Source organism: Diadema antillarum, unplaced genomic scaffold, assembly GCF_040938485.1.
Source record: "Diadema antillarum isolate AM-2024a unplaced genomic scaffold, OU_Dant_1.0 seq00001840_RagTag, whole genome shotgun sequence".
NCBI classification, from domain to species: Eukaryota; Metazoa; Echinodermata; class Echinoidea; order Diadematoida; family Diadematidae; genus Diadema; species Diadema antillarum.
In genome coordinates, this window is record NW_027272512.1 from 10,168 (window position 1) to 34,698 (window position 24,531).

Genomic DNA, 24,531 nt, shown 5'->3' on the forward strand with positions numbered 1-24,531 from the left:
TACTTTTTGCAACTATATATTCTTGCCAATTCGTAAATAGATGGAAATGTGGCAATATTTAGAATGTGTGTATAGAAAAAAAATAGTGTCTGACTATTGTTTTAACTTTGTGTCATTGAACTAACATGATTACAATCTGTTCAGCGTATACTGTTTCTTCGGTTATATCCTGGGTTCTTCTTTGTTTTTAATACATAATTTTCCTCAGTAGATAATGTTGATTTGAATATTCACCTATAGTGATGAAATACGATGTCATCAACTCCGTCGACCCCATCGACTGTCCGTAAATCCTCACTATATTCCTTCTTTCAAGTGAAATTAGATCAAACAAAAATATTGATATCATTATTTTGTATAATGAAATGAGTAATGTGCACTTGTTTTATGCATAGAGGTCTATGGCATCGATGATTTTTAGAGGGGGTGGGTATAGATCTAGAGTATACAATCGACCAGGAGCATGATTGTTATGATTATTGTTCTCCATGGGGACACTAATGGGAGAGGTTTTCCGGGGGCCCTGACCCCGGGTCTGTCGAAATACATATAGCGAATGAAAACATAATAGATGAAAAGAGGTTGATTGATATGTCAGGTGCGAAGGGGAGGCGTGACATTGAGGGAGAACAAACACAATAGAACAAAACAATACAGTAATGCCGTGTTGCGCCACTGAAATTTCAATGTTTGGACATATTAATATGCAGTGACGGACAGTGTTGACAAAGACTGGCAGTAAAGAAAGACGAGTCATCCAATGAGACAATGAGTGTCCTCTGATTCTAAAACTTTGAGACTATAGTATAACCTATTCAATGACAACACACGCGCGCAAACACACACACACACACAAAACAAACAAACAAACACACAAACCTATATGATTATGTATTATGTATATATACACGTAATATACTTTGTATATAATATATATATGTACAGATGTATTATATATATATATATATATATATATATATATATATATATATATATATATATTTCCTTTTTGTGCTTTTGATGAAGATGGAAGTTATCTTGTCTCTCTTATCAAACGTAAGGAAACACACACGATAATATAATGTTTGATTTGCCAAGCTGTGATGAACGGACGCACATCACGGGTTCCGATCGATACCCACGAGTCATAGCAGCCCATGTAATGCCGGTCTCTTGGGCCTTTTTAGCCTATGTGTCGAACTCGTGGGCCTTGTTTGCTTAGTGTCGAACTCATGGACTTTTTTTTTACTATAATAGTGTTGGACTGGTGGGCCTTGTTTGCCTATATAAGACTCATTGTCGGGGCCTTACTTGCCACAGTGTCGAACTCATGGGCTGTATGAATCGTTGGCTGACTCAAGTTACTGTCGAACTTGTGGGCCGTATGACTCGTGGGTGTCGGTCTCGTTGGATAACCCCGTGATAGACACCCCCATTTTGTACGATATGAAATACCGCATAAACCAACTGGTCGGACATTGTATCTACTGGTCTATTATTGATATTGGACCAACACATTGCACTATTGCATTCATTAAACTTGAAATTAAACATGATGATGATGATGAAGTCTTGTATAGCGCCGGTATCCGCCAAGTCAGGCGCTCATGGCGCTTGCTCCAAAATATATACATAATTCAGCTTAAATTTCATATAGACCTATAATGTTTAAACTGATTCTAGAAATTAATTTCAAATCATAGTAAAATGCAAAGTCTATAGAAAAATGCCCCAAATATCGCCTCACCTCTTCAATTCGGTAAACTAAAATGGAAAAACACAATAACCGTGATTCGTTTCCACACTCGGAAATAAATCCTAATTAAAGCTAGGGGTGCGTGCAAATATGGAATTGCGGATGAGTCTTATCGGAAAAGACTGGTGGAATTGTGGAATAAAATTCCATAATATGCAAACTACACGTGTAAAGGTCCTATATAATGTCAATTTTCGGATGATATATTTAAAAAAACTCACGGTGGGAACCAAGATTTAACTCAGCGTGCATATAGTTTGGCGATATATCTTATTGTGCCTTGAGCCCTTTTTCTTACTAAGTGTCTTCATTCAGTTTTTATCGTCTATTGCCTATGATATATAATATTATCAGTTGATGCATGCATCCTCATCTTTGCTTACTTGTATCTAAAAAGGTTTTAAAACGTCCTTATAAAAATGGCGTCGAATCGATCCTCAGGATAATTTTGATTATGTTGTGGATGGTGTATGTCTGCCCCAAGACTGGCATCGATTGCTGAGAAATTCCTCAAAGTGCAAGAGCGCCCCCCCCCCCACACACACACATATTGTTTAGAATCTCCTCTAGCTATCAAAAGATATATAATATTTCTCGTTACAAACTTTATCCGTTACTTCTTCTTCCATTTCATTACAGGAATCCAGGCTCTCTAATGGATGGAAATGAACAACTGAACTGCAGCATGACGAGAGATGGCGCAAGTACCACACGCATTCAACGCATCCATACCCATTCGGAGTACTTTAGTATTAATAATCTGAAGCCACCCTTCGACACAATTACCACACGCTGCGATCGATGCATAGGCTCGGTCGGCCGTGAAGTTTGTATCGACTGTAAGATAGACGACATATTATCGACCAATGAAAAAAAAAATGATGATGATGATGATCCACAGCATTTGTATGGCGCCATAATAAATATCTGTTATAGAAACATTATAAAGGCGCAGACTCCTCCAAGACAGTCAGCAATTGAATGTCCGGTGAAAATGTTGAGTTTTGAGTGAGGCTTTGAAGTGATCCAGTTTGTCAATTTCACGGAGGAAACGAAAAGAAACAAAACATAAGACTGATAGCATAACACAACTAAAAATCACACATTCTGTAGCTTCGCTCTGTATAATGTGTGTGGCAACGAATTATTTCACCAACTATTTGCGAAGTTGGCTTGCTCTGGTCCGTGCACCATGTAAACTTGTAGGCTATCAATATGGTCATTATCAGCAAATGACTGGGTTCGTCTGTTGCTGATATCAAATCCAGTTCAATTACATTCGATTCGATAGCTATCATTAATTCCATCCAACAAAATCAACTGAAAAGAGTGAAAAAATATACAAGGCATATGCATCACACGAAATATGAATCCTTGTTCTAACAGTTTGTAAGAAAATAAAGCAGTGTGGATCGTAAATATGTGAAAATACACGTACAATAATAGACAGAATAACCAAGAACAGCCATGCATACTTTGGCAAGGTTGACAGAAAAGTAAGTATAGAACTTCAAGTATGGAAAAGTACGTATGGATGCAATGGTCAGGCGTTGATCTGTCTATGTCAGGATTACTTGTATGTCATTGGTAATACATCACAAGTATGTTTCAGTCGTCTATTACTGGGCAATTTTGTGCAATTAGGCATCACTTCGATTTCATAAAATAAACGTTGGAGATTTCACAAAATATCGGGCCTTTGAATAGGTCGGAAGAAAATGAGTATGGAATTTAAGTTATGGAACACGCATGTTTTTATAACAGGGGCCACCGATCCCCCGCATTTTGGGGTCTTCAAAAATAAAAAGGCAACGTTACTTTTTTAATTGAAATATTATTTCAATTATTGAAATAGAAATGTTAACGCCCATGAATTTACAAAAGATGTTTGTCCTTCTTTTCACACACACACGTGTGTGTGTGTGTGTGTTTGTGTGAGTGTGTGTGTGTGTGTGTGTGTGTGTGTGTGTGTGTGTGTTTGTTTGTGCTTTTTTACTGGGGACGTACCCCCACAAGCATTTGTTGTTCTATGAGGTTTCCCAACACATAATCGTAATGATCTATTATGAATGTAACGTATAATAATACTCTAGACTGATTTCTTATTTGTGCATTATTTAGATATTATCTAAGGTCTATTTCAAATATTTGTTACAATGCTTTTATCTCTTGATGTATGTTGTAAATGTAATTTGTGTAGAAACTTAATAAATGAAATGCAACGAATTGAAAATGGAGAGAAAGTTGTGACTTGATATCAGCCCCTCAGATTATAATTCACAAGGCGTTGCGTTTTAGTTATCATCACACTGTGCATGTTAGGACCTATAACATTACAATTTCATAAACTGACTTTCTTATTCCCGGACTGATCTTGATGGAACTTAAGTTCCATTTTGTTTGCTGGATTTCACTTTTTTTTTTTTTATTGCAGTGAATATGACATGCTTTTGAATAGCATTAAACGAGCCTGGAAGCGTTGGTTTATACTCGTTCAATCACTGAACATTAGACTGCAGGTGCCGCGTAAAGTCTTTTTTTTTCCATTTTGGGGTTTTCTTTTTTTTTTTCCTTTTTAGTGTGTATGCATGAGTGGTGGGTGGGGATGGGGAGCGGGATTGCTCATGGTTGGTTGGGGGCGGGGGGGGGGGGGGAGTCAGTGCTCCCTCTCCTCCCTGGGAGTTCTCCATTATTGCAATGGGAAGAATCTCTGGGCGGAACGAATCTTGAAAGTCGGAAGTATTCAATTCAGTTATTTAATTCCATAAAAACAAAACAAAACAAAACAAAACCCATGATTCTAAGCGGTGCATGTGTCAATTTGACTTTCATTCAGTTGATAAGGACAGTACATTGAACACAATATAAATATATGCACGAATGATATTATAGCAGAAATAAAAAGGAACAACGCACACTTTGTCATGGAAACAAAAGAGAGGAAGTAATCATAACGACAGAAAAGAGTGCCCCACTAAAAAGCCAAGCTTGTGAGGACGTGGAACACTGAAATGAAAACAACAGCAACACCAATATACCAATAAAATATATTTATATCAAATCTATCTGCATACTATTACAGATACTGATAGTACAAGCATACTATCAACAATACTTACGATAATGTTATAATGCATATAAACAAAGCAATTTTAAGGCACAGACACTATTTGGTCGTGAATACCAAGGAAAATGTGACCAAAAGAGAAGAATGGATAAAGAAGAGGAAGAGGAGAGGAATGGAAGAGGTCTGTAGACACTCTTCACAATCTCAATCAGGGGCGGATCCAGGAATTCCGTAAAGAGGGGGCGCGTTTACAAAATTAAAGGGGGAGGGGGGCGCACGCACCCCTCCCCCATTTTTTTCTTTTTATTTCTTTTGTTTCAAAAAAAAAAATAAAGGGGGGGGGGGCGTACGCCGGTTGCGTTCCTCCCTGGATCCGCCTCTGTCAATGACAAATAAAAGGGGGAGGATTTTTCGTAAACAACATAATTGAATACAGTAATATGCGGAAAGCAAATATATATATATATATATATATATATATATATATATATATATATATATATATTTTAGTTTATATTTGACTTTTCAGATTCTTTTAAATTATTATCTAAGCTATTCCAAAATCTTGGTCCAGTATGTATAAACAAATGTATTTTGAGTATGTGCAGTTCTCATTAATGGAAGTTTGGATCATTGGATTGTCTCGTGGGAATGATAGTTATGTAGGACTACGTGGCTATTACGATAAGATAAAGAGTGAAATACTTTGGGTAGATGGTTGCAGTTGTAATCAAACATAAATTGACCAAGTTGAAATAGATACAAATCTTTTATTTTCAGGATTTTATGTTCAAAGAACAAATTTCCAGTATGTGCTCGGATATGAAGATTAAAAACAATTAGCAAGTGTTTGTACAAACGTTAGGGATAGGCCTATTTGTTCCCTTTGTCACTAGAATAACATTTCAAAGATATAACGGTTACAAAACTTTATAATTTGTGGGGCCATTACACAGCTAACTTCATTAGGTTTATACTGCAAATATAGGCTAACATTTCTGTTTTTATGATTCCAGTTCAGTTCAATTTGATTTTTATTTCTACATTTCTCATGCAAATCATATATAATGGTACAAGCACAGTGAATTTTGAACAAAAATATATAAAGAATTTACAGTATAATAATAAGTATTTTAAGAATTACAAAGAAATCAAAGAAATCAACAATACACTTACTTTCAGCTGCACGCAGGGAGAAAAAGGCAGCATTGCAGCCTTAGAAAACAAACAAACAAAAAAATATGCACAGAGAAGGACAATTGCCATTGAAACTTGAATTGTTCAACAATAATTGGAAGGAGAGGAGGGGAAAAAAGAAGCAACTAGAGACTGCAAGTGCAGTGCGATGAGTAGAGTTAGGTGCAATTTCTGCCCAGTTTATCCCTACTCCCCCCCCCCCCCCCCCCCCCCCACACACACACACACACACACGCCCACACACGAAAAAAAAAAGGGTTTTCTGTCGCTGTTTCCATAGCAACAACATTACAATGTGCCCATTAATCACTATGCAACCGTCCTGGTTCTGGGAATGCATTTGTACTGTCCACTCGCTTCAGATCTAGGGCCCGGGTGCGTGTTTTTTTTAGACGGCACAGATTGGGGAAACTAAAAATCTATCAGGGACCCAATCCCTAAACCTAACCCTAATCCTAATCCTAACCCTAACCATCAAACCCTAACCCTAACCCTAACCCTAACCCCAACCCTAACCCTAACCCTATAAACCAAAAACCCTAACCCAACGTTTTTCCCATAGGTTTAACACGCGCCATGCCCCAATCTGTGCCGTCTTAAAAAAAAACGCGGCCCGGGTCACAAGTGTCGACCACCTGACCCGCCAGGCGCATCACATGTCTACGTTTCCAGGTGGCGATGTCACATGATTTTGATCACTGGTACATGGTCTTTTACACGAAGTGGTCTACGTCTCGCATTGGCCAAATGCTATAATACAGGATGCGGAAGCCCTCAAGCTGCTACCGTGCCGGTGCCATGATTTTGGAATTGGAGTGAAACTTGTGATTGTGTAACGGTTAGAATAGACTGTGGTTCACGGAGGAGACGACGTGCGACAGGCTACTCGAGCTCGACTTCGTACTAAATTTCCGGCATCAAAACATCTGCAGTTGACGTTGGTAGGTAGTGGCAGCAGCTCGCTAACTTGCACTCATTGCAGCAGCAAGTAGCGACGACGGTAGCGCCAGCGGTATTCTACTGTACTTTGACAACGCTGTCCCTCCCTGTCTGTGTCCACTGGTGTAGCGTCGGGCCGTCATCGTCTAGCTCTAGCCTCTGAAGCTTGTCGTACTAAGTTAGGAAGCAGAATAGCTGAAGCATGGACGTACCCACGGGGAACTGGTAGGTTTATATTGTTATTATTCCCTCTATTTGCTCTAGACAATTTCCCTGGGTGTTGGCTTGTACGTAGTTGCCGAAAATAAGGTGATTTTGCAGTGGCTTCTTACGTATCTTACTTAGAACCCGAGAGATATCATGGTTAAGAGTGACAAATATATAATGTATACTGTAGAACTCTCTATTTCTTCTTGAGCATCTATGGTCTTGGATATGCCGTTTGTTTGGGCATTTGTTTGTTTGTTATTTTTTAAGGGAACAATGTGAGTCTGCCATCAACTGTCGCTGTCATTCATCAACTAGGATAGCGGATGATGGCCCATCATCCACTGTGGCACTATCCTAGTTGATGAGTGACAGTTGCTGTTCATTATTTTTCCATACACTCAGCTTGGCAAGTCCCCAGCCAACTGTAGTGTTTACTGTTAATTAGATCTAACATGAAGATTGAGGTGTTGATCAATGAACTGGCATATCAGTTCGGGAAACCCACTCACAAGGGGGGCCCCTCCTTATAAGTAACCCGTCCCCCTTATAAGTAACCCCGTCCCCCTTATAAGTAACCCCCGGGGCACCCCTTATAAGGAGTCTCCACGCTTTTTTGCAATGCAACGCGAAAATGAAAGGACTGCGGCAATTCGCTTGATTATGTCCATAAAGCTTCACAAGTTTCCTAGTTACTCACGAAATTTGAGCAAAATCGGTTTGAGGCATCATATCTAAAATCATGGATTTAAATGCGATGTCAAACGACCCATGCGAATGCTGAAATGCGAGCGATTACTGGCGTGAGTGTCGCCAGGCGCGGCGGCGCGGCAATGCTTGAGTGCAGACGTGGCGACTGAGTACATGTACTGAGTCGCCACGTCTGCACTCAAGCATTGCCGCGCCGCCGCGCCTGGCGACACTCACGCCAGTAATCGCTCGCATTTCAGCATCCGCATGGGTCGTTTGACATCGCATTTAAATCCATGATTTTAGATATGATGCCTCAAACCGATTTTGCTAAAATTTCGTGAGTAACTAGGAAACTTGTGAAGCTTTATGGACATAATCAAGCGAATTGCCGCAGTCCTTTCATTTTCGCGTTGCATTGCAAAAAAGCGTGGAGACTCCTTATAAGGGGTGCCCCGGGGGTTACTTATAAGGGGGACGGGGTTACTTATAAGGGGGACGGGGTTACTTATAAGGGGGACGGGTTACTTATAAGGAGGGGCCCCCCTTGTGAGTGGGTTTCCCGAACTGATATTGTCCTACATTATCATTATTTACATGTTGAATTGAGTACAACTTTCTTTTCTTTCTCCTGTTCACTATTCATGCCCTCCTTTTTGTCAGTTTGCCGTGCACTGTTATGGTAACAAAAGAATTTCGGACCGACATAGACTGTGATGGTATAATACTCGTGGCAGAGAGTGTTGATCTCATCACAGACGCTGAGCTGGCATTTCTCCGGACTGCAATTGAAAGACAGAAGAAGGTGAAGTATGGTAGATTCCCCTTGAGAAGTTTAATGACTATAGTGGCTAATTTTTCCTACACACACAAGGGAAAATTAGTGTACATGTATTGATTAACAAAAGAGATCTGTCTGTATTTGGCATCATTCTTTCGTAAATAAGCAGTGCATGAACCATCGGTCATCCCAACTCTTGGATTTACGTGTGCAGTTAATGTTGAACCAAATTCTTTCATTTCAAAATGATATGATTTGAATGGTCATTATAGTCATTATACAAGAGGAAGGAACACTTTTTTTGTAATGTTGACCTACAGATGCTGGTTCATTGTGTATTAATTTTGTATTAATGTGTCACTAGAAACGTGGTATATCTCATTTTCTTATTGGTCTGGTGCCTACAACAGCCTCAGGTATTTGAAAGTATTTTTTAATCTAGGAATTGAGAAGTGGACCAAAAACAGAGCAGTTTGGACCCTTTGTGGCACAATCTCTGCTAAAAGTTTCAAAGATCACAGGTCACCTCCATTTCTTAACCTCCATACTATTAGAATTCACAGTTCTTCCTTATTTATCCCTGGCTTTCTTTTTACTTTATTTTCACACTGAAGGTACATGCAAAGTGTATATGCTTATACTTGCTAATATTGGCTACATTATTCAAGCTTTGATTGACCCATATCCTTACCTTGATATAAAACCCCAAAGTAAAAATTTCCCAGGATTACACAAGTTTTTAATACCTACTGAACCGCAATTTAAACTTATGATACTCGCATGCCTGTGAAACCATGCTTCACCATAGTATTGTTGTTTGTATGGCACTTCACAATGTTTTGTGATTTTCTATAAACCGCATCTATTTCACTTGATACCAGATTGATGCTAGCGTCGGGAAGGAGGTGATGCTACTGGCCTTGCCCGACACTCCCTTCCAGCGGTTGGTTTTCTCACCCACGGGACCAACAAACAGGGACTATGATGATCATCGCAGGTTTTCCGATGCTGCAGGAGCTGGACTAAAGAGGTAAGACCTGTCTTGTTGTCTGTCTGGACAAAATTTGCAAGTTGAATGGTTTGGCAAAAATGAAAAGAACAAGAAAATGATAGAACAAACATGGAACTACCGGTGTGGACGATTGCAGTTTGCCTATAAATATATGATCATTAAGTTCTGATATGATTGTTACTAATCAAGTCTTTTAAAGTGTGTATAAAACATAAAGACCAATCCCACAAGAGTGAAATCTAGTTGCTTCCTTGTCACTTTAGTTGAAAGGTGGAAATGATGCCCATTAAGTGTGAAAATTTAATGGAAAATGGGATGAATGCACGACAAAGTTGAAGATTTTTTTATGTCTGGCAAAATTATTTACAACATATAACCAGTGAGCATACTAGCAAGTTAATGATATCAATTCCTAGCAATTGACAATTTACTTTGAATGTATTGCTTCTGTTTTCCTTTTTGTTTTTCATATGTAAAGAGCCAAGGATGCAGGCATGTCAAAGCCCCTTCTTATTGTGATTCCAAGTCCGGATTATCCAAATGCCACTCTGGTCGGTGCTCTTGGCTTGCTCCAAGTTGCTTATGTGGTGAGTGAACTATCTCTCTTCAGAAGGTATGTTATCAGTTTGTTGTGATTCCTCTCATTGTCAAAACTAAAGTGGAATGTACAAATGAATGCATTCTTGTGTGAATTCCAAATTGGATCAAATGGCTGTTATAACTTAACGTGAAAGTGAGTATCAGAGTGTATTTCTTCTTCATTTATATAACTGTCAGGGGAAGTTCAACGTGAGGACACATGATTGAGGGCAGATTTAGGATAAACACTCTGGGCAGGAATACTATCTTGTTGTTGGATAAGCAATGACCTGCCATCTTGGAGTTTTCCCTCTTTTCCCACCTAGCCGTTTGAAATTCGAGCTGACGTGCCGGAGAAGAGCAGCAAGCTGTCACAGGTGACCATCCTGGCAACTGGGGAAGACACAGCAAAGACAGCAAAGAATCTCCAGAAGTACATTGAAGGCATCGAAAGTGGCAGGTGCGTAGTGTTGTGCTTAAAAGGGACACTCATTTTCCTCGTTTACAACAATAAAGGGAAACTCAAAACCATATTCAAAGTGGAAGGTAAAATCAGAAAAACAACAAAACAAGACAAAACAGCATTGCGTCTTGATATTTCACATATATTGTAAGTTACAGACTTTAATTGTCAAGTAGCTTCATGATGGTATTTCTGTCACAGTCTCATATGCTGATGGGATATCATCTTTTTAGAACTAGGCCATTGGTCAGGGCATTGATATACATGTGAAGAATACAAATAAATGTAGTTAAATTCAAATGAATATGAAGAAAATGTAGCATAAGTCCTTTTGCAGGTAAATGGGAGACATTAACCTACAACAAATCACGTGATATGATTTCCATATACATGACTATTAACAATATCACTATTCTTCGAGAAATGTGAAACATCAGTGCCTTCCTCCATATTTGACTTTTCATGATTACCCTCTTGTTCTGTTGGCTGAATGTAACTTAACTTGAGCATGAAATGGACTTTCACTTCAATTTATTGTGTGAACAAAGAGCCATATTGAGCTTGTAATACAAATTATAGCACAGTGCTGGAAACTCTAAGCATCACCAATTACAGAGAAATACATTGTATGTCATGTAATGTCGCACTTTATAAACTGGTATATGTGTAGCACTTCATGCATTTCTACTCTTCGATTTTGTAGGCATTTCTACTGCAAGTCACGTCTTGGTTCTCTTTAAATGATGATGCAGGTCCTGTATTGACAAGACCTCATTGCTTTCACACAAGAAATGATTTGCCACAATTGATTCTAATATTCATACTTTCTTTGTTCATGGTTTATTTGGCCACAGATTGGTAGCCAGAGACATCGGTGGCTCCGATCCTGAGAGGATGGCCGCACCAAATGTGGCCAAGTATGTCACGGGGATTTTTCCAGCTGGCTCATCGGTCAAGGTAACTTCACAGTGGTCATGCTTGGTGGCCCAATAATCTTAGCAAAACTGACATGATGCACAAGTTGTTGAAGCCCAGCTGTGTCTTGATGAGTCTAGTTATCACTTCCAGCATATTGTGTGCTTTTATATTGTCAGGTTAAATGGAAAGTAGCCCTTGTAATCTCATGATGCTCATACAGTATATGACTCTAAGTTTGTAGACAACAGATCTGGGTACCATTTCATAAAACTTGTTATCAGTAACTACTGCCACATTTGTATGACAAATTTGCTCTCAGCCAATCAGATGCAAGGATTTCAGCAGCTTATAACAACTATCATAACTTGTTAGTGATAACAAGTTTTATGAAACGGGGCCCTGATCTAACTGTGGCAATGAACATGTATGATTTACCAGATTTCCTAAAGCAACTAACTTCCATCTGTCTGTCTGTCTGTTTGTTAGTCTATTTCTTTCTGTCTATGTCTTAACTCCTATCAATCTAGGCAAATCTAATGTAATCAGGCAGTGAATTAATTACTGATATAAAACACATGGAGAAAACACACACAGGCAAAGAATTTATGATTAATCCATTTTCCTTGGATATTTGCTGTTGTGCATGTAATGTGCAATATCTCTACTTTCTTTGGTTGTGGAAATTACATATTTATACCTACCAGTATCCAACATGCATTGCTAAAGAAGATCTTACTACTGTTTTATTCCAGTTAAGAGGTATTAGTCCATGTTTGTTTTCATTCTAAAAAGATCAATATCTTTCTAAAAAGATCACTTTCTTTCTAGCAGTTCATGAAATAGCTATGTGCATTTTCTTTTTATGGTCAAAATGTTCAAAAATATTTCCAGGTGGAGGTGATCTCCGATGATTCGTCCCTGCTGGAGCAATATCCTCTCTTCTCAGCTGTCAACAGATGCGCTAAACTTGTTGACCGCCACAAAGGGCGTGTCATTAAACTGGAGTATGTTGGCTCAGGGGAGATCAAGAAGACACTGATGTTGGTCGGAAAGGTAACTTTGGAACTGCTCCTAATTTGTCTGGTTTACCTTAATGTCTTACTCCAACTGTATTCTTGAATTGTAGTGTTGTACTGTAGTTGTCTTGGTCCTGAACATTTACCAGCTTTAAATGAATAGAACACGAATTACTGAATACCCGGTACCAGTCTTGCAGTAAATTAACCGGCCTGCTGGGACATAACAGTACAACTCCATTTGCTGATGATAAAATGCCTCTTTTGTATAAAATGAATGGTTCTTGCTTCGTCACATCACAAAAATTGTCCCATTACTTTCTCTCTCTCTCTCTCTCTCTCAAAAAAAAAAAAAAAAAAAATAATAATAAAAAATATATATATGTTTCCAGTTATTCATTCTAGCTTTTGTGATCTTCATTTTCTGTCCTGGAAGTTAATATTGATAATCAGATATGACTGTCTGACCTAATAAGTTTCAAGAGTACTATATAAAGCCCCAAAGAGCAATGTAAAGCCATACAAGAGATGTGTTTGTAAAGTTCCACAAGTTCCCATTTATGAGCACCTGACACATAAGTAAGCAAGGTATGACATGACCTTTGTTACACTAGGGCGTGACCTATGACACAGGTGGAGCTGATGTGAAGGCAGGAGGTGTCATGGCTGGTATGCACAGGTGAGATATACAGCATGTCAAAGTGTCTACAATAAATCATGCATTTCTCTCTCTTTCTCTGTTTTACCGTGTAGTGGTAGTGTGTTTTATTGATGTCAAAAAGTTTTTAGTGTAATATTCTTTTCATGCCTTAGGCAGTTTTTATGTAAGATACACTGTCTCTTTTTGTGCTTTGATGGCATTTTGATAATCTAAGAGAAGAATGACCTGTTCACCTCTGGATATAGCAGAGCAAATATTCTGCGGAAGATACATTACGTTTTAAGAGAATGTTTTAAGATGATCTAAGAGAAGAATGTTCACCTCTGGATATAGCAGTGCAGATATTCTGCAGAAGATACATTATGTTTTAAGAGATGAAATAAAAATTATACAGTAGGCACAATGAGAAGTAATGCAGAAATTCTTATGCTTTAGCAGCAATATAATCTTTCAAGGAAGTTCTTGCCCACATGTGCTTTACAGTCTCCAGTGCATGCTATCATCATACACTGTGTGACCCTTGGAATGATATGATTGACTAGTCAGCCACTTACTTAAAATGCATCTTCTTTGGTCGTGAGAAGCAAATGATTGGTTATCCCAAACCTCTCGACAAAGAGAAGTAGCAGTGATTGATGATATTTCAAATACAGGTTTACCTTCAAGCATGAGAAACCTCTTGTGCTAATGATAATTGGTCCTCTTGTCTAAATAGCATCAAGTTGTACTTGGACATCAAAGGCATCTTAAATTTACCTCTGAAATGTGGCCGTGGGAGATAATGAGTTGATAAGAGTTAATGAAGAGTTTAATTGCTTATTTTTAACTTTATAACCCTGTCAGGGATAAGTGTGGTGCAGCAACAGTGGCAGGATTTTTCAAGACACTGGACACCATCAGACCCGCAGGAATCAAAGTGGTTGGGACTATGGCCATGGTCCGGAATAGCATCGGAGTCGGTAAGGTTCACCAGAGCAGTGATGAAGCTCTGTCTTTGCTTTGTAAGCCCTCCTTCTACATTTCATGAAACTCTACTATCAATAGATCTGTAGATTGTAAGTATTTCATTAACCCCACCCCCCCCCCCCCAAAAAAAAAAATGATCATCATAAACCAGTGACTCTACAATTTGAAAGGACCTAGTTTTTTGTCATTAACTATCTAATGTTTTCAGGATTGATAGAATGATTACCATGGACTTATGCAACACAAGAAGCATATAAGCTAGTCAAATTGTAGAGAACAACTTATTGTTTCATTTATTTTTTTTTTCAGTCCAGAAAATAAGATGCTGTAAAAATCTGAGAATGAGTACACGGCTTTGGAAAAGAAAACCAATACAAAGCTTGTTTTGTGTGTTCCTGTTCATTTGAAGAAAATGGCAGACATGTGTTTGTGCCATAGGTTAGTGGTTTTGATATTACATGTTTCTAGTTGATATTTTCTGTTGTAATTGCCATTTTCCTTTTATGGATTCCTTTTTGTTAAATGAGGATTTTAACTTTAAAAAGGATGTTATTGTGGATTTTTCTTGTGAGCTAAACTGAGGAAAAATTATAATTTGAATGAATATCAGATCATGATCATAAAAAGAAAAAACAGGCGTCATTTAAGTGCCTCCAAACTATTCAGAGTTACTGCATTATGATCGATTGTCCACAACCATAGTCACCATTGCCAATTTGGTTCATTTTGCGTCTGTCCAGAGAGCTACGTGGCAGACGAGATCATCACCTCGCGAGCTGGAGTGAGGGTCAGGGTTGGCAACACGGACGCTGAGGGCAGGATGGCAATGGGGGACTGTCTCTGTGAAATGAAGGAAAAGGTGGGATAAGACCTGAAAGAGATATATGTCAGGATGTCATTGATATTTTAAACAAGAATTCAATTTTGATATTTTTGGTGGAGCATCGTTCTAGCTATCCAGAGGTCTCGGGTTGGAATGCTGAGATGGTCAAGCTTAAGTCTAGACATAATTTCATTATAACTATTGTTCACATTTTTTACATTTAACGTTATCTAAAATTGATTATAACGATGAACTTTTTTATATTGGTTGTTTCTATCATTCACTCACATCTTAGAACTATTTTGAAGCACTAAAGCTGGGTTTTTGTTTCATCTGCAAATGGTAAATTATGTCTGTAATAAATTATGTTAATTTCTGGCCAGTTTTTATTTCCCCTTTGTTTGCGTTTATTAGATAGTTTAAACTGTGTGAGAACTTTATTAGGGGACGTGGAGAATGGCCCATGAAGAGTTGAGAGATGGAGTTCTTGTGCCGCATCTCTCTCTAACAAGACTCATTTCTTTGTCTTTTTTATCTTCTTGCTGTTTTATGTACACAATACGGAAGATACAATCATTGACAAAATTGTCTACAGCTATCTTTTAGTGCATCTCTTGATTGTATGCATAAAAAATACTTGGTTGCACACCTGCACAAACTGCAAATTGGGCAAAATTATTAGAAAGCAAAACAGAAGATGAAAAATGAAAACTCCCAGCCCAAAAGTGGATGAATCTAAGTTGTGGAAAGGGACACATTATATATTTCACTCTCTTTTGAATCCAGATGTGAAAAGCTAGCATCTCTGTCTTAATTGCAGTTTGCTTCTTTCTTCACCCCCACCCCCCCCCCCCCCCCAGGCGCTGAATGAGGTTGAGCCTCAGATAATGACCATCGCTACCTTGACTGGACATGCGATCAGAGCTATGGGACAAGGTTATTCGGTATGCACACATTATTGTAGGATAGCCATGTGTTGTCTTTATCATTAGCTTTTCCTTGCCACATTAGAAATGGGGATGGAAAAAAAGTGTAAGAAAAAAAAGGGGGAAAAGACACACTCCATTGTTGGAAACTTAAGAGATGTGGCATGTATCTCGGGACCCATTTACAAAAAAAAAAAAGACAAGTTTGGATGATTTTAAGCTGGCATGGGATAATGGAGTTAATGTAGCAGCAGCTGCCAGATAAAAGATAAAGTGTAAGTTGTTTTTGTAGTAGCCACGATTTTTGCAAATTACAGTGATTGCAAATTCCTATTTGAAATGGGGCCTTAGATTATGTTTTTTTCCAGTACTGTATGTTTTTAGTTATCAAATTCACCTTTGCAAGTAACACTATAATCATTGACAATCCAAGCACAAGGATTTTCATCAAACATTGAAGTTCTGTAGATATGATCTCACTATTGTTATATGTTCCATGATTAAAGAGTCAGGTAGAAACTGTTTATGATGTTGTACAACTGAAAGATATTGAACTCTGTCCAGGTCACAATAAAAAAATCTGAAGCATTAAGAATTTGCCCCCACCAAGGACTGATTGTACTTGGACATTCATAAATCTTTGGAAGAGGACTTTTGCTGTATTGTAGTTTTAAGAACAAAGGAATTTGGAATCATGATTTTTCTGTCATCTTAGTTGAAAGGTATGGCTGTGCTTGTAACTTTATGTTATGCATGTGATACTGTTTTAGTGGAAGTAAAAGTATATTTCATGAAAAAACATGGCACTATTTTCTATAGACTCTTTGAAAAGATTGCATACAAAAAAAACCTCCTCGCCTCAGAGTTGTCATTTATGAGGTCAAGGAATTTTCTTCAAAATATTACAACTTGCACATTTTATGCCATACTGCATAACTCCTACATAGGCCTACTGCTGTATGTTTCCCCTAAGACCCTGTAATGAAAACTGCAGTAGCAAATTGTATGCATGCATTATCTTCTGTACATCCATGTTTTCACTTACTGTTATCTAGATCATCATGGACAATGGCCCGGCCAAAAAGAAAAATAATGCAATCAACATGCAGAAGGGTGCGTGAGTGTGCTCAACACATTTTTGTTTCCAAATTTGGTAATGGATCATATGTACTGTTGTACGTGTGTAGTATCTGTGATATTTCTTCATTTGTTTTGTTCTTATGTTCGCATTGTAGTGGGACATTTTATTGTATGTTACTGATCATGCATATTGTAGTTGCCTCTTTTGTTCTAATTTGTTTATTATTTTACAAAGCATGACTTTTGTCAATTCTTTAATGGCTACTCCATTTTCAAGTATGTACCAGTACATGTGCCAGTAATCATAGTGAGTGCTTTATTTTGTTTAGGTATGCATACTAGCCTTCGTCCTTGAAGCATATACAATGAATTTAGATATCCTTTAAATAATGCCCACCAATTCAGGACCCATAATTGGGATATTTCACTGGAACTTGATATTTCTCAATGGGACTTCTTAAAATGATCAAGCACTTCTGACATTTGTTGTGATGTACATCACTACTTTAGTCCATGCCCATGGGATGGCAGAACTACAGTATGAATAGATCACCATGAGAACTTGATGTCATACTGGAGTAAAATTTACTGATTAAAACATGGCATCTACCTTGTATTCACTGTTTGTGCATCTCTGGTCTTAACAAACTTTAAGGAAAGATATTGAGTTTACTGATCCCACAAATATGACAGAATGAATTTACACAATTATTTTGCTTCTTGTTATAATTGTCCTGATAAAATTGATGTTTCACATAGAAAATATTTGTTTAAACTTAATGCTTCATATCAGAAATATTTGTTTAAATTTGATGTTTCATGTTAAAAATATGTTGTTTACATTTCCTCCTTTGCAGTTGGAGATCTTTTGGCTGATCCATTTGAAATTTCCAACATCAGACGAGAGGTGAGCTCAGGTCAAAATATAGTCTTTTTCAAAGACCCACATGCTGTTGGCATGAACAGTCATACATGAAGCAACAGAGCTGAAGCAGAGTACAGCAGCTGGTAGAAAGACTAACCCATTCCTTACCCCTACTGAATAGTCATGTTAGTCCCTTCGCCCGATGGCATCGCTAGAATCACCAGCTGGCTGCTAGTGCATAATGATTCTTCGTGAGCTTCTTTGATTTTAGCTCCTTTTGATTGGTCTTGATTGTGCCATAAGATGTGTACTGTACAGAGTAAAAAACAGTATCAATGCCTATTCATAGTGTAGGGCTCGGACTCTTTCAGCTCTCTAGCGACTCAACAGAAACAGACAGAGCACCACACATGTTGCTTTGATGAAGTCTCCTGGCTAACTGCCTTGTAGCCAGTTTAATGCTCAGATTATTTGGCATAGGTTTACATCCCGAGTTGAGCATGTTTCCAGCATTATAGAAACCAATCGGTGAGGAGTGAAAAAGGCAGGAAAATGACATGTGATGTGTGGAGTGTCTGTGATAGGCAGGGTGCATGGATGCAAGTGTGGATGTGAATATCTATGTGATGTGGGCCGATACATTGGTTTATAGAGGGGTGGTGCATGTAAAAACAGAAGGGAGGATACAGTGCTGTGAAAGGTTCAAAATAAATCCCAACAATAGCAAACAATCATTTGTAGGATGCTTTCTGCTATTGAGAGAAAATTTTGTATCACTCGATTTTCCCTCCCCTCAATGCTCTGCACGCAGGACTACACTTTCCACAAGGGGAAGTCCGAGTATGAAGACGTCCTGCAGAGCAACAACCTGCCGTCCACCATGACGGCCAGAGGTCATCAGACTCCAGCCGCCTTCCTCATCATGGCCTCAGGACTGGACAAGGTATGGCCATTTTCTCCTTGACCCTTAGCCTTACCCATTAAAACTTATCCAGTAGTTTGGCAATATTTCAACATAGAGTGTATTTGAAAATCCAGTATAACTCCCATTTCAAATGAAAGTCCATTGCAATGGCTTGAGGTTGAATCTATTTTCCACTCTATTTCATTAAATACAAACATGGAAATTGAGAAAATGGAAAAAAAATGATATCAGGAAGACATGAATATTGCAGATTAAGACAAAACAAAATGTCATTTTGGATAATATTAAAGAAAAAATAGCGAAGGTTATCTGTAGGACTGGAGATCAAAAAAAAGACCAGCAGCATATGATTATTTTGGAATACAAACAAGAAATAAGAACTAAAATGATGGTACATTATATCTCAGGCCTGTCAACTGGGTGCATGAATGATAACAAAGCAACAGGATTGTATTTCCAGTTGATTTTAAAACTGATATGATGCAGCTAGGCAATCAGCTTTGTGTGTGAGCCTGTGCATGTTGCCTGTGGGTGATCCGAAATGTTACTAATGCTAACACAGTAGAATATTAAGCATTCTTGGTTTAATATACGTGTAGATATTGACACCTTTCTCATTTGGGTCGTAACAGTTAATATTTATGTAATTTCAACACCATCCAATAACCCACATAAATGCATGATATAGACAAAGGCTGGGCATCTACAAAAACCAAGCTATTTCAAATCTATTATCATGAAAACTGTGAAAATTGGTGAAAGTTTGGGAAACACATGTTGTTTCTTGGAGCTACAAAAAACTTTTTTTCCCTCTTACTGAAGGCTATATTCTAGCTTTGATAGAATTCTTTCCAGTTATCCTACATTTCTTCAAGGTAGACTTGTTATCACATTTCTCACTGTTTGCTTTCTTCATTGACATGCACACCACAGCACGGACAGGATTCGACGCAGCCCATACCCTACTCTCACATCGACATCGCTGGATCGTCGGGCCCCTTTCCCGGTGTGCCGACTGGTGCAACCATTCCTACAATGACTGCCTTGTACCTGATGGGTTACTGATCCACCCTGCCAATGTCACCCCCACCAAGGCATGTGTGACCCTTAATGAGAGGAGCAGTAGTACATTTGGTCCAGATACCCTGGAATATTAATGCCATTTTCACATCCATAATCACTGATTAAAGGGAGCGTATAGTTTTGGTTGAGACCTAACTTTAGGTTTCTAATATTTTTTGGTGAGATAATGAGAAACCTCTCATGAAATATGACAGAGCATGTAATTCTAAGAGGGATTCAATGTTTATTTGATGAGAATCGGTCTTAAAATTGCTGAGATATCCAAAACAGAGCATTCCTAATAAAAGGTGGGACCCACCTTTTATTAGGATCTCTTTGCTTTACTTTGTTTTTGGATGTCTCAGCGATTCAAAAACCGATTTTCGTCTAATAAACTTTGAATTCCTCTTAAAAGGGTAAGCTCTGTACTATTTTATAAGTGGTTTGTTGGTATCTCGTAAAAAGTTAAAAGCCAGATTCTCATTTCCACCAATTCTATACAATCCCTTTAAACAGAGGATGTAATGCTACCTGATGCAAACTAGCATTGCATACCAGATCTTTATGCAAATTACGAAACCTCATTTACAAAGGTATTTTCTGTTTATACTTATTTTGCTGTATGTCTTGCAGATTTGTCATTTGTCATTTTTAAAGGCACAAGTAAGAAGTCTGTAAAGACTTTCAATTTTGTGATTCAGTCAAAAAGAAAGTGATTAATTCACACAAGAACAAAATGCATTTGGTTTGAGGGCTGTTGAGATCATTTATGTAATACATGTGTAACTGACTGACATGGATATCATGCAAATTACATGACTTTGTCCTTGGAAATGAATGATAAAAATCGACAAGCTGTCATTAGAGTTATATAGGGAATCTATGATGGAAAAAATAAGAAAGTATTTTTTTTTTTAAATCTTAACTCGACAAATATTAATCTGACAATGTCTATGATATGCCCCTCAATATGATCAGCAATGTAGTGCTCATGAATATACTCCTTTGAATTCTTCATTCAAAGTATTTATAAATACACTTGTGTCCTGAGATGGTTTGAAGGGACGGTTACTCCAAAACGACTCTGAAAGGAGCATGAACAGGTTGTCACAAGTAACATTAAGAAGGGAGTCTGCAACCAGTAAAGATCTCATGCTACATCACTTTGTTGTCCCAAAGATTTAAAAAACAAAGCAAATATCATTCAATTGACATTAAAGAAATGTCAACTTGATGGGAAGTACAACGTACCAAGCTGTGCTTGATGAGGGTGAATTCCACTATGAAATGCATCGTATTTGAAGGGTGGACATGAACCCTGTGAATCTAGAGGGGACGATGTTTGTTTTCTTTTTGGATTCACTAAAATTTGAGCACATAAGTGGTGAAACTGTAGTCTCCCGTTAATGAACACGAGGTGGAGTTTAATGAAATTATGCAGAAAAAAAAAGAACTGAAACCTTGCCAATTTCAGGACTGAAATGAAACAAGTGGATTTACTTGCAAACATACATGTAGTTGAACTTTCCTTATCATAGAAATTATTAGTTTTTTTTAGTTCTTTTATTTGTATTTCCTTTTACATGTGTCTCTGTGAGCATTTGTGTACAGATGTGACACCCAACATGGTCAAAATATTTGTCAAGGACGCCCTCTTTTGTTAGCTTTATGATACAAATGATACATCATCACCATATTGAAGTGGGTTGGATTCAGTGAAATAACACGGCTGGTTGTTACTATTCCCCAGTATATATGATGAACTTAAACTTTCTGCATCCAAATTTGCCTTTGAATTTGGTAACCTTTGTCTTTTTCCATTCCATGAGTATACCGAAATGTTCACACCCTTTCATAATAATTGTTACCTAACATGCCATTTTGATGAGCAAATTAACAGGGTACTCAATTGCATGTGGTAGATTGCCTAAAATCACAGCTCATCTGACATGGATTTAGAGTTATTGACTACATACTGTGATGTTACACAATGCCATCAGCTTCAAGGACAGTGGGATTCAGTTTTGTATTTTAGTACACTGTAGTAGGTATGTACATCTGAAGCAGTGCTATCTGAATTGCCTCATACATCTTCGTTTATGTGTGTGTTTGTTTGTAAGTCATCTGATCACAGTGTTTTACCATCTTTATTTTGTGTAAAATCTTTCTGAGAAAGTAAAAAAATATCTCTATTTGTGTTCGATATTCTCTTGATGGTGTTATGACTCAGAGAAAATTTTCCCAGCACAGCAGGGGTATTGTTTTGGTTTGTAAAATCAGTAAAGGGTCAAGTCCAGAAAATATAAGGATTATGTGTTTTACAGCAGTCTAATTAATATGCTTAAATTGAATTTACAAGAATATGTCTTTCATTTGACCTAGGAAAAATGTGAACTACACTATCAGTTAATCTGTCACTATCAGTGACATCTTGTTTGTGTAAAATATCAATATCATTTAGAGTTTGCGGTTTTCAGAGGGTTAAGGAAATAAAATAAAGATTTAACCAAATGCGTATTTTATCATATGATTTATATTTCACGACAAGTAAAAAAGAAAGAAAAAAAAAGCTCAAATGATGTAATATGTTTAACTACAGATATCCGTAGAGGCTGAAATTAAAGAGAGCTTTGAGATGTATGCCCCCCCCCCAAAAAAAAAAAAAAAAAAAAACAATGATCGACTTATATCAGTGAGTGAACTAATCAATAAACAGTGAACATGAGAAAAAAGAAGCATTTTGCGATGTATGGCTTTTCTCTTTGCAGTTGACTGTCTCCGAGGCTTGCGGTGTGAAAAATAGAATAGTGTTTTATACAGTGGGCTCCCGTTACAACGAAGTCCTCAGGACCGGCAGTTTTCTTTCGTTATATCGAAATTTCGTTGTAACCAAACAAATAAACAATAAAAATACATAGAGTGGGTAGAGTTGCGGCCTGAAATTTTACTTCATTGTAACTGGAATTTTGTAATAACTGTGTTCGCTATAACGGGAGTGCACTGTAAGTAGTATAGCAGATAGAATTTGCCACATCGCGTATCCTACTCTCACATCAACATCACTAGATCATAGGGTCCCCCTTCACAAGTGTGATTCCAGCAGGGATACGTCCGCAATATCATTGCCTAGCTTAACCAAAAAAGAGCTGTATTTGTGAAAATGTGTTTTGTAAGTCACAGAATTAAACAACGCAGCACCAGTATTTCCCGTATGTGACCAATAAGAGATCACAACATTACTGTGGAATAGTACTTCACACGAAAAATCGGAGATTACCTGAGCCACATCACTCCCGACACAAAGGTGCCTACTGCTTTGATTAACATGGTTATTTTAGCAAAATTATCATTAAAGATCTTTTGATAATTTATTCAGTAATCATATCTATGTAGCGTCATCTAATTATCACACAAAGAGGTTTGTAAGAACCCGGTAGTAATCAAAATCGCGACGCACACACCTCGCACAAACGTGTTTTGTTTTTGTTTTGTTTTTTAACGTGCACACGCCAGTTATAAACATTGACACCGCATAGGAAAAATATAATAACAGTACATGCTGACAATATTGGTGGTTAGAAGTTAACAAGCCGGAACAACTGGTATATATGTGGAGTTTTAATTAAGATAAGCTCGTAGTTACTATATACCCACACAAAACCTTTAAATTGGATCTGACTACATACTGTGCATTGTGATTCGTGACAAAACATCCCATGCATAAACAAGCTAAACTAAACCAAATCGACTGCGGCGATTTTCCTCTTTTAAGGGTGCGAAAATTACACAACACAAAAAGGTCCTTATATTGCCTGATAAGAGATGTCGGAAATTGAAGTCTGCGGTTGCATTGTTGTTTAGATGTTATTGTATAATTCGAATAAGCGAACGATTAATTGTGTTACTCCACCATGATGCAGTCATTTTGGTTAACTCAAAGAGTGCTGAAAACAGGTGATCCCACAGAAAAAGTGCAACCAGTAGCTACACAGGTAATAATAATAATAACGGACACGGCACGACTAACTATTAAACGTCTTCTACGCAACGTGACTAACAAGTAAGAACAAGAACAACAGCAACGATGATATCTTATTCCTGTATGATACATATTTTCAATTCCATATATGCAGTAGTTGATATACATCTCTATAGAATAGCTGGACCATGCGGTGCTGCTGTTATTACAGAAAGATAATTTTCTTTTTTAATGCATCACGTGCGGCAAGCTATGTTCCACAGTTACTTTTGTAGGCATTTATTTACGTGTGGTGGTACAACATTAGCATGCATGTTAGAATTACGAGAGCGTGTCTTTAAAGTTATGAAATATAGATATTCCGTCCCGGCGGTGTGTCGTAATTGTAATCGCTTCTCGCCTACTAACAACCCGAGGATGCTGTTGACTGGACTCAGTGGTTGGCGATCTCGTATTTCGACACCATCCGTAATTAAATGCCGGCTGGGTCCTCAAGATATAGCCTACTATCCACTTCATATCTTATATATCGGCAAACTGCGGGGGGTGGGGGGGGGGGGGAAACAGGGGAAAAGAGAAAAAATGCGATTATTGCTCTAGATACGCAAGAGTCGGCCTA

At 37.9% G+C, this 24,531-nt stretch overlaps 1 protein-coding gene across 1 annotated transcript; it reads left to right on the plus strand.

The window, feature by feature from the left end:
- The first annotated feature begins 6,791 nt into the window (after nucleotides 1-6,791).
- On the plus strand, nucleotides 6,792-20,159 carry LOC139712675 (putative aminopeptidase W07G4.4). The gene is made up of 15 exons (XM_071624478.1): nucleotides 6,792-7,184; nucleotides 8,520-8,661; nucleotides 9,519-9,667; nucleotides 10,128-10,236; nucleotides 10,555-10,688; nucleotides 11,546-11,648; nucleotides 12,501-12,662; nucleotides 13,240-13,304; nucleotides 14,130-14,245; nucleotides 14,993-15,111; nucleotides 15,936-16,019; nucleotides 17,057-17,114; nucleotides 17,939-17,988; nucleotides 18,758-18,889; nucleotides 19,805-20,159. The coding sequence occupies exons 1-15, from the start codon at nucleotides 7,162-7,164 to the stop codon at nucleotides 19,934-19,936; spliced, it is 1,578 nt and encodes a 525-aa protein (XP_071480579.1). The 5' UTR covers nucleotides 6,792-7,161; the 3' UTR covers nucleotides 19,937-20,159.
- Nucleotides 20,160-24,531: the final 4,372 nt, after the last annotated feature.

Bases quoted from the DNA above. Each gene is read 5' to 3' on its own strand.
- LOC139712675 (XM_071624478.1), top strand. From the start codon at position 7,162: ATGGACGTACCCACGGGGAACTG. The intron at 9,668-10,127 runs GTAAGACCTGTC...TCATATGTAAAG, and splicing joins GCAGGAGCTGGACTAAAGAG to AGCCAAGGATGCAGGCATGT. The intron at 12,663-13,239 runs GTAACTTTGGAA...TTGTTACACTAG, and splicing joins CACTGATGTTGGTCGGAAAG to GGCGTGACCTATGACACAGG.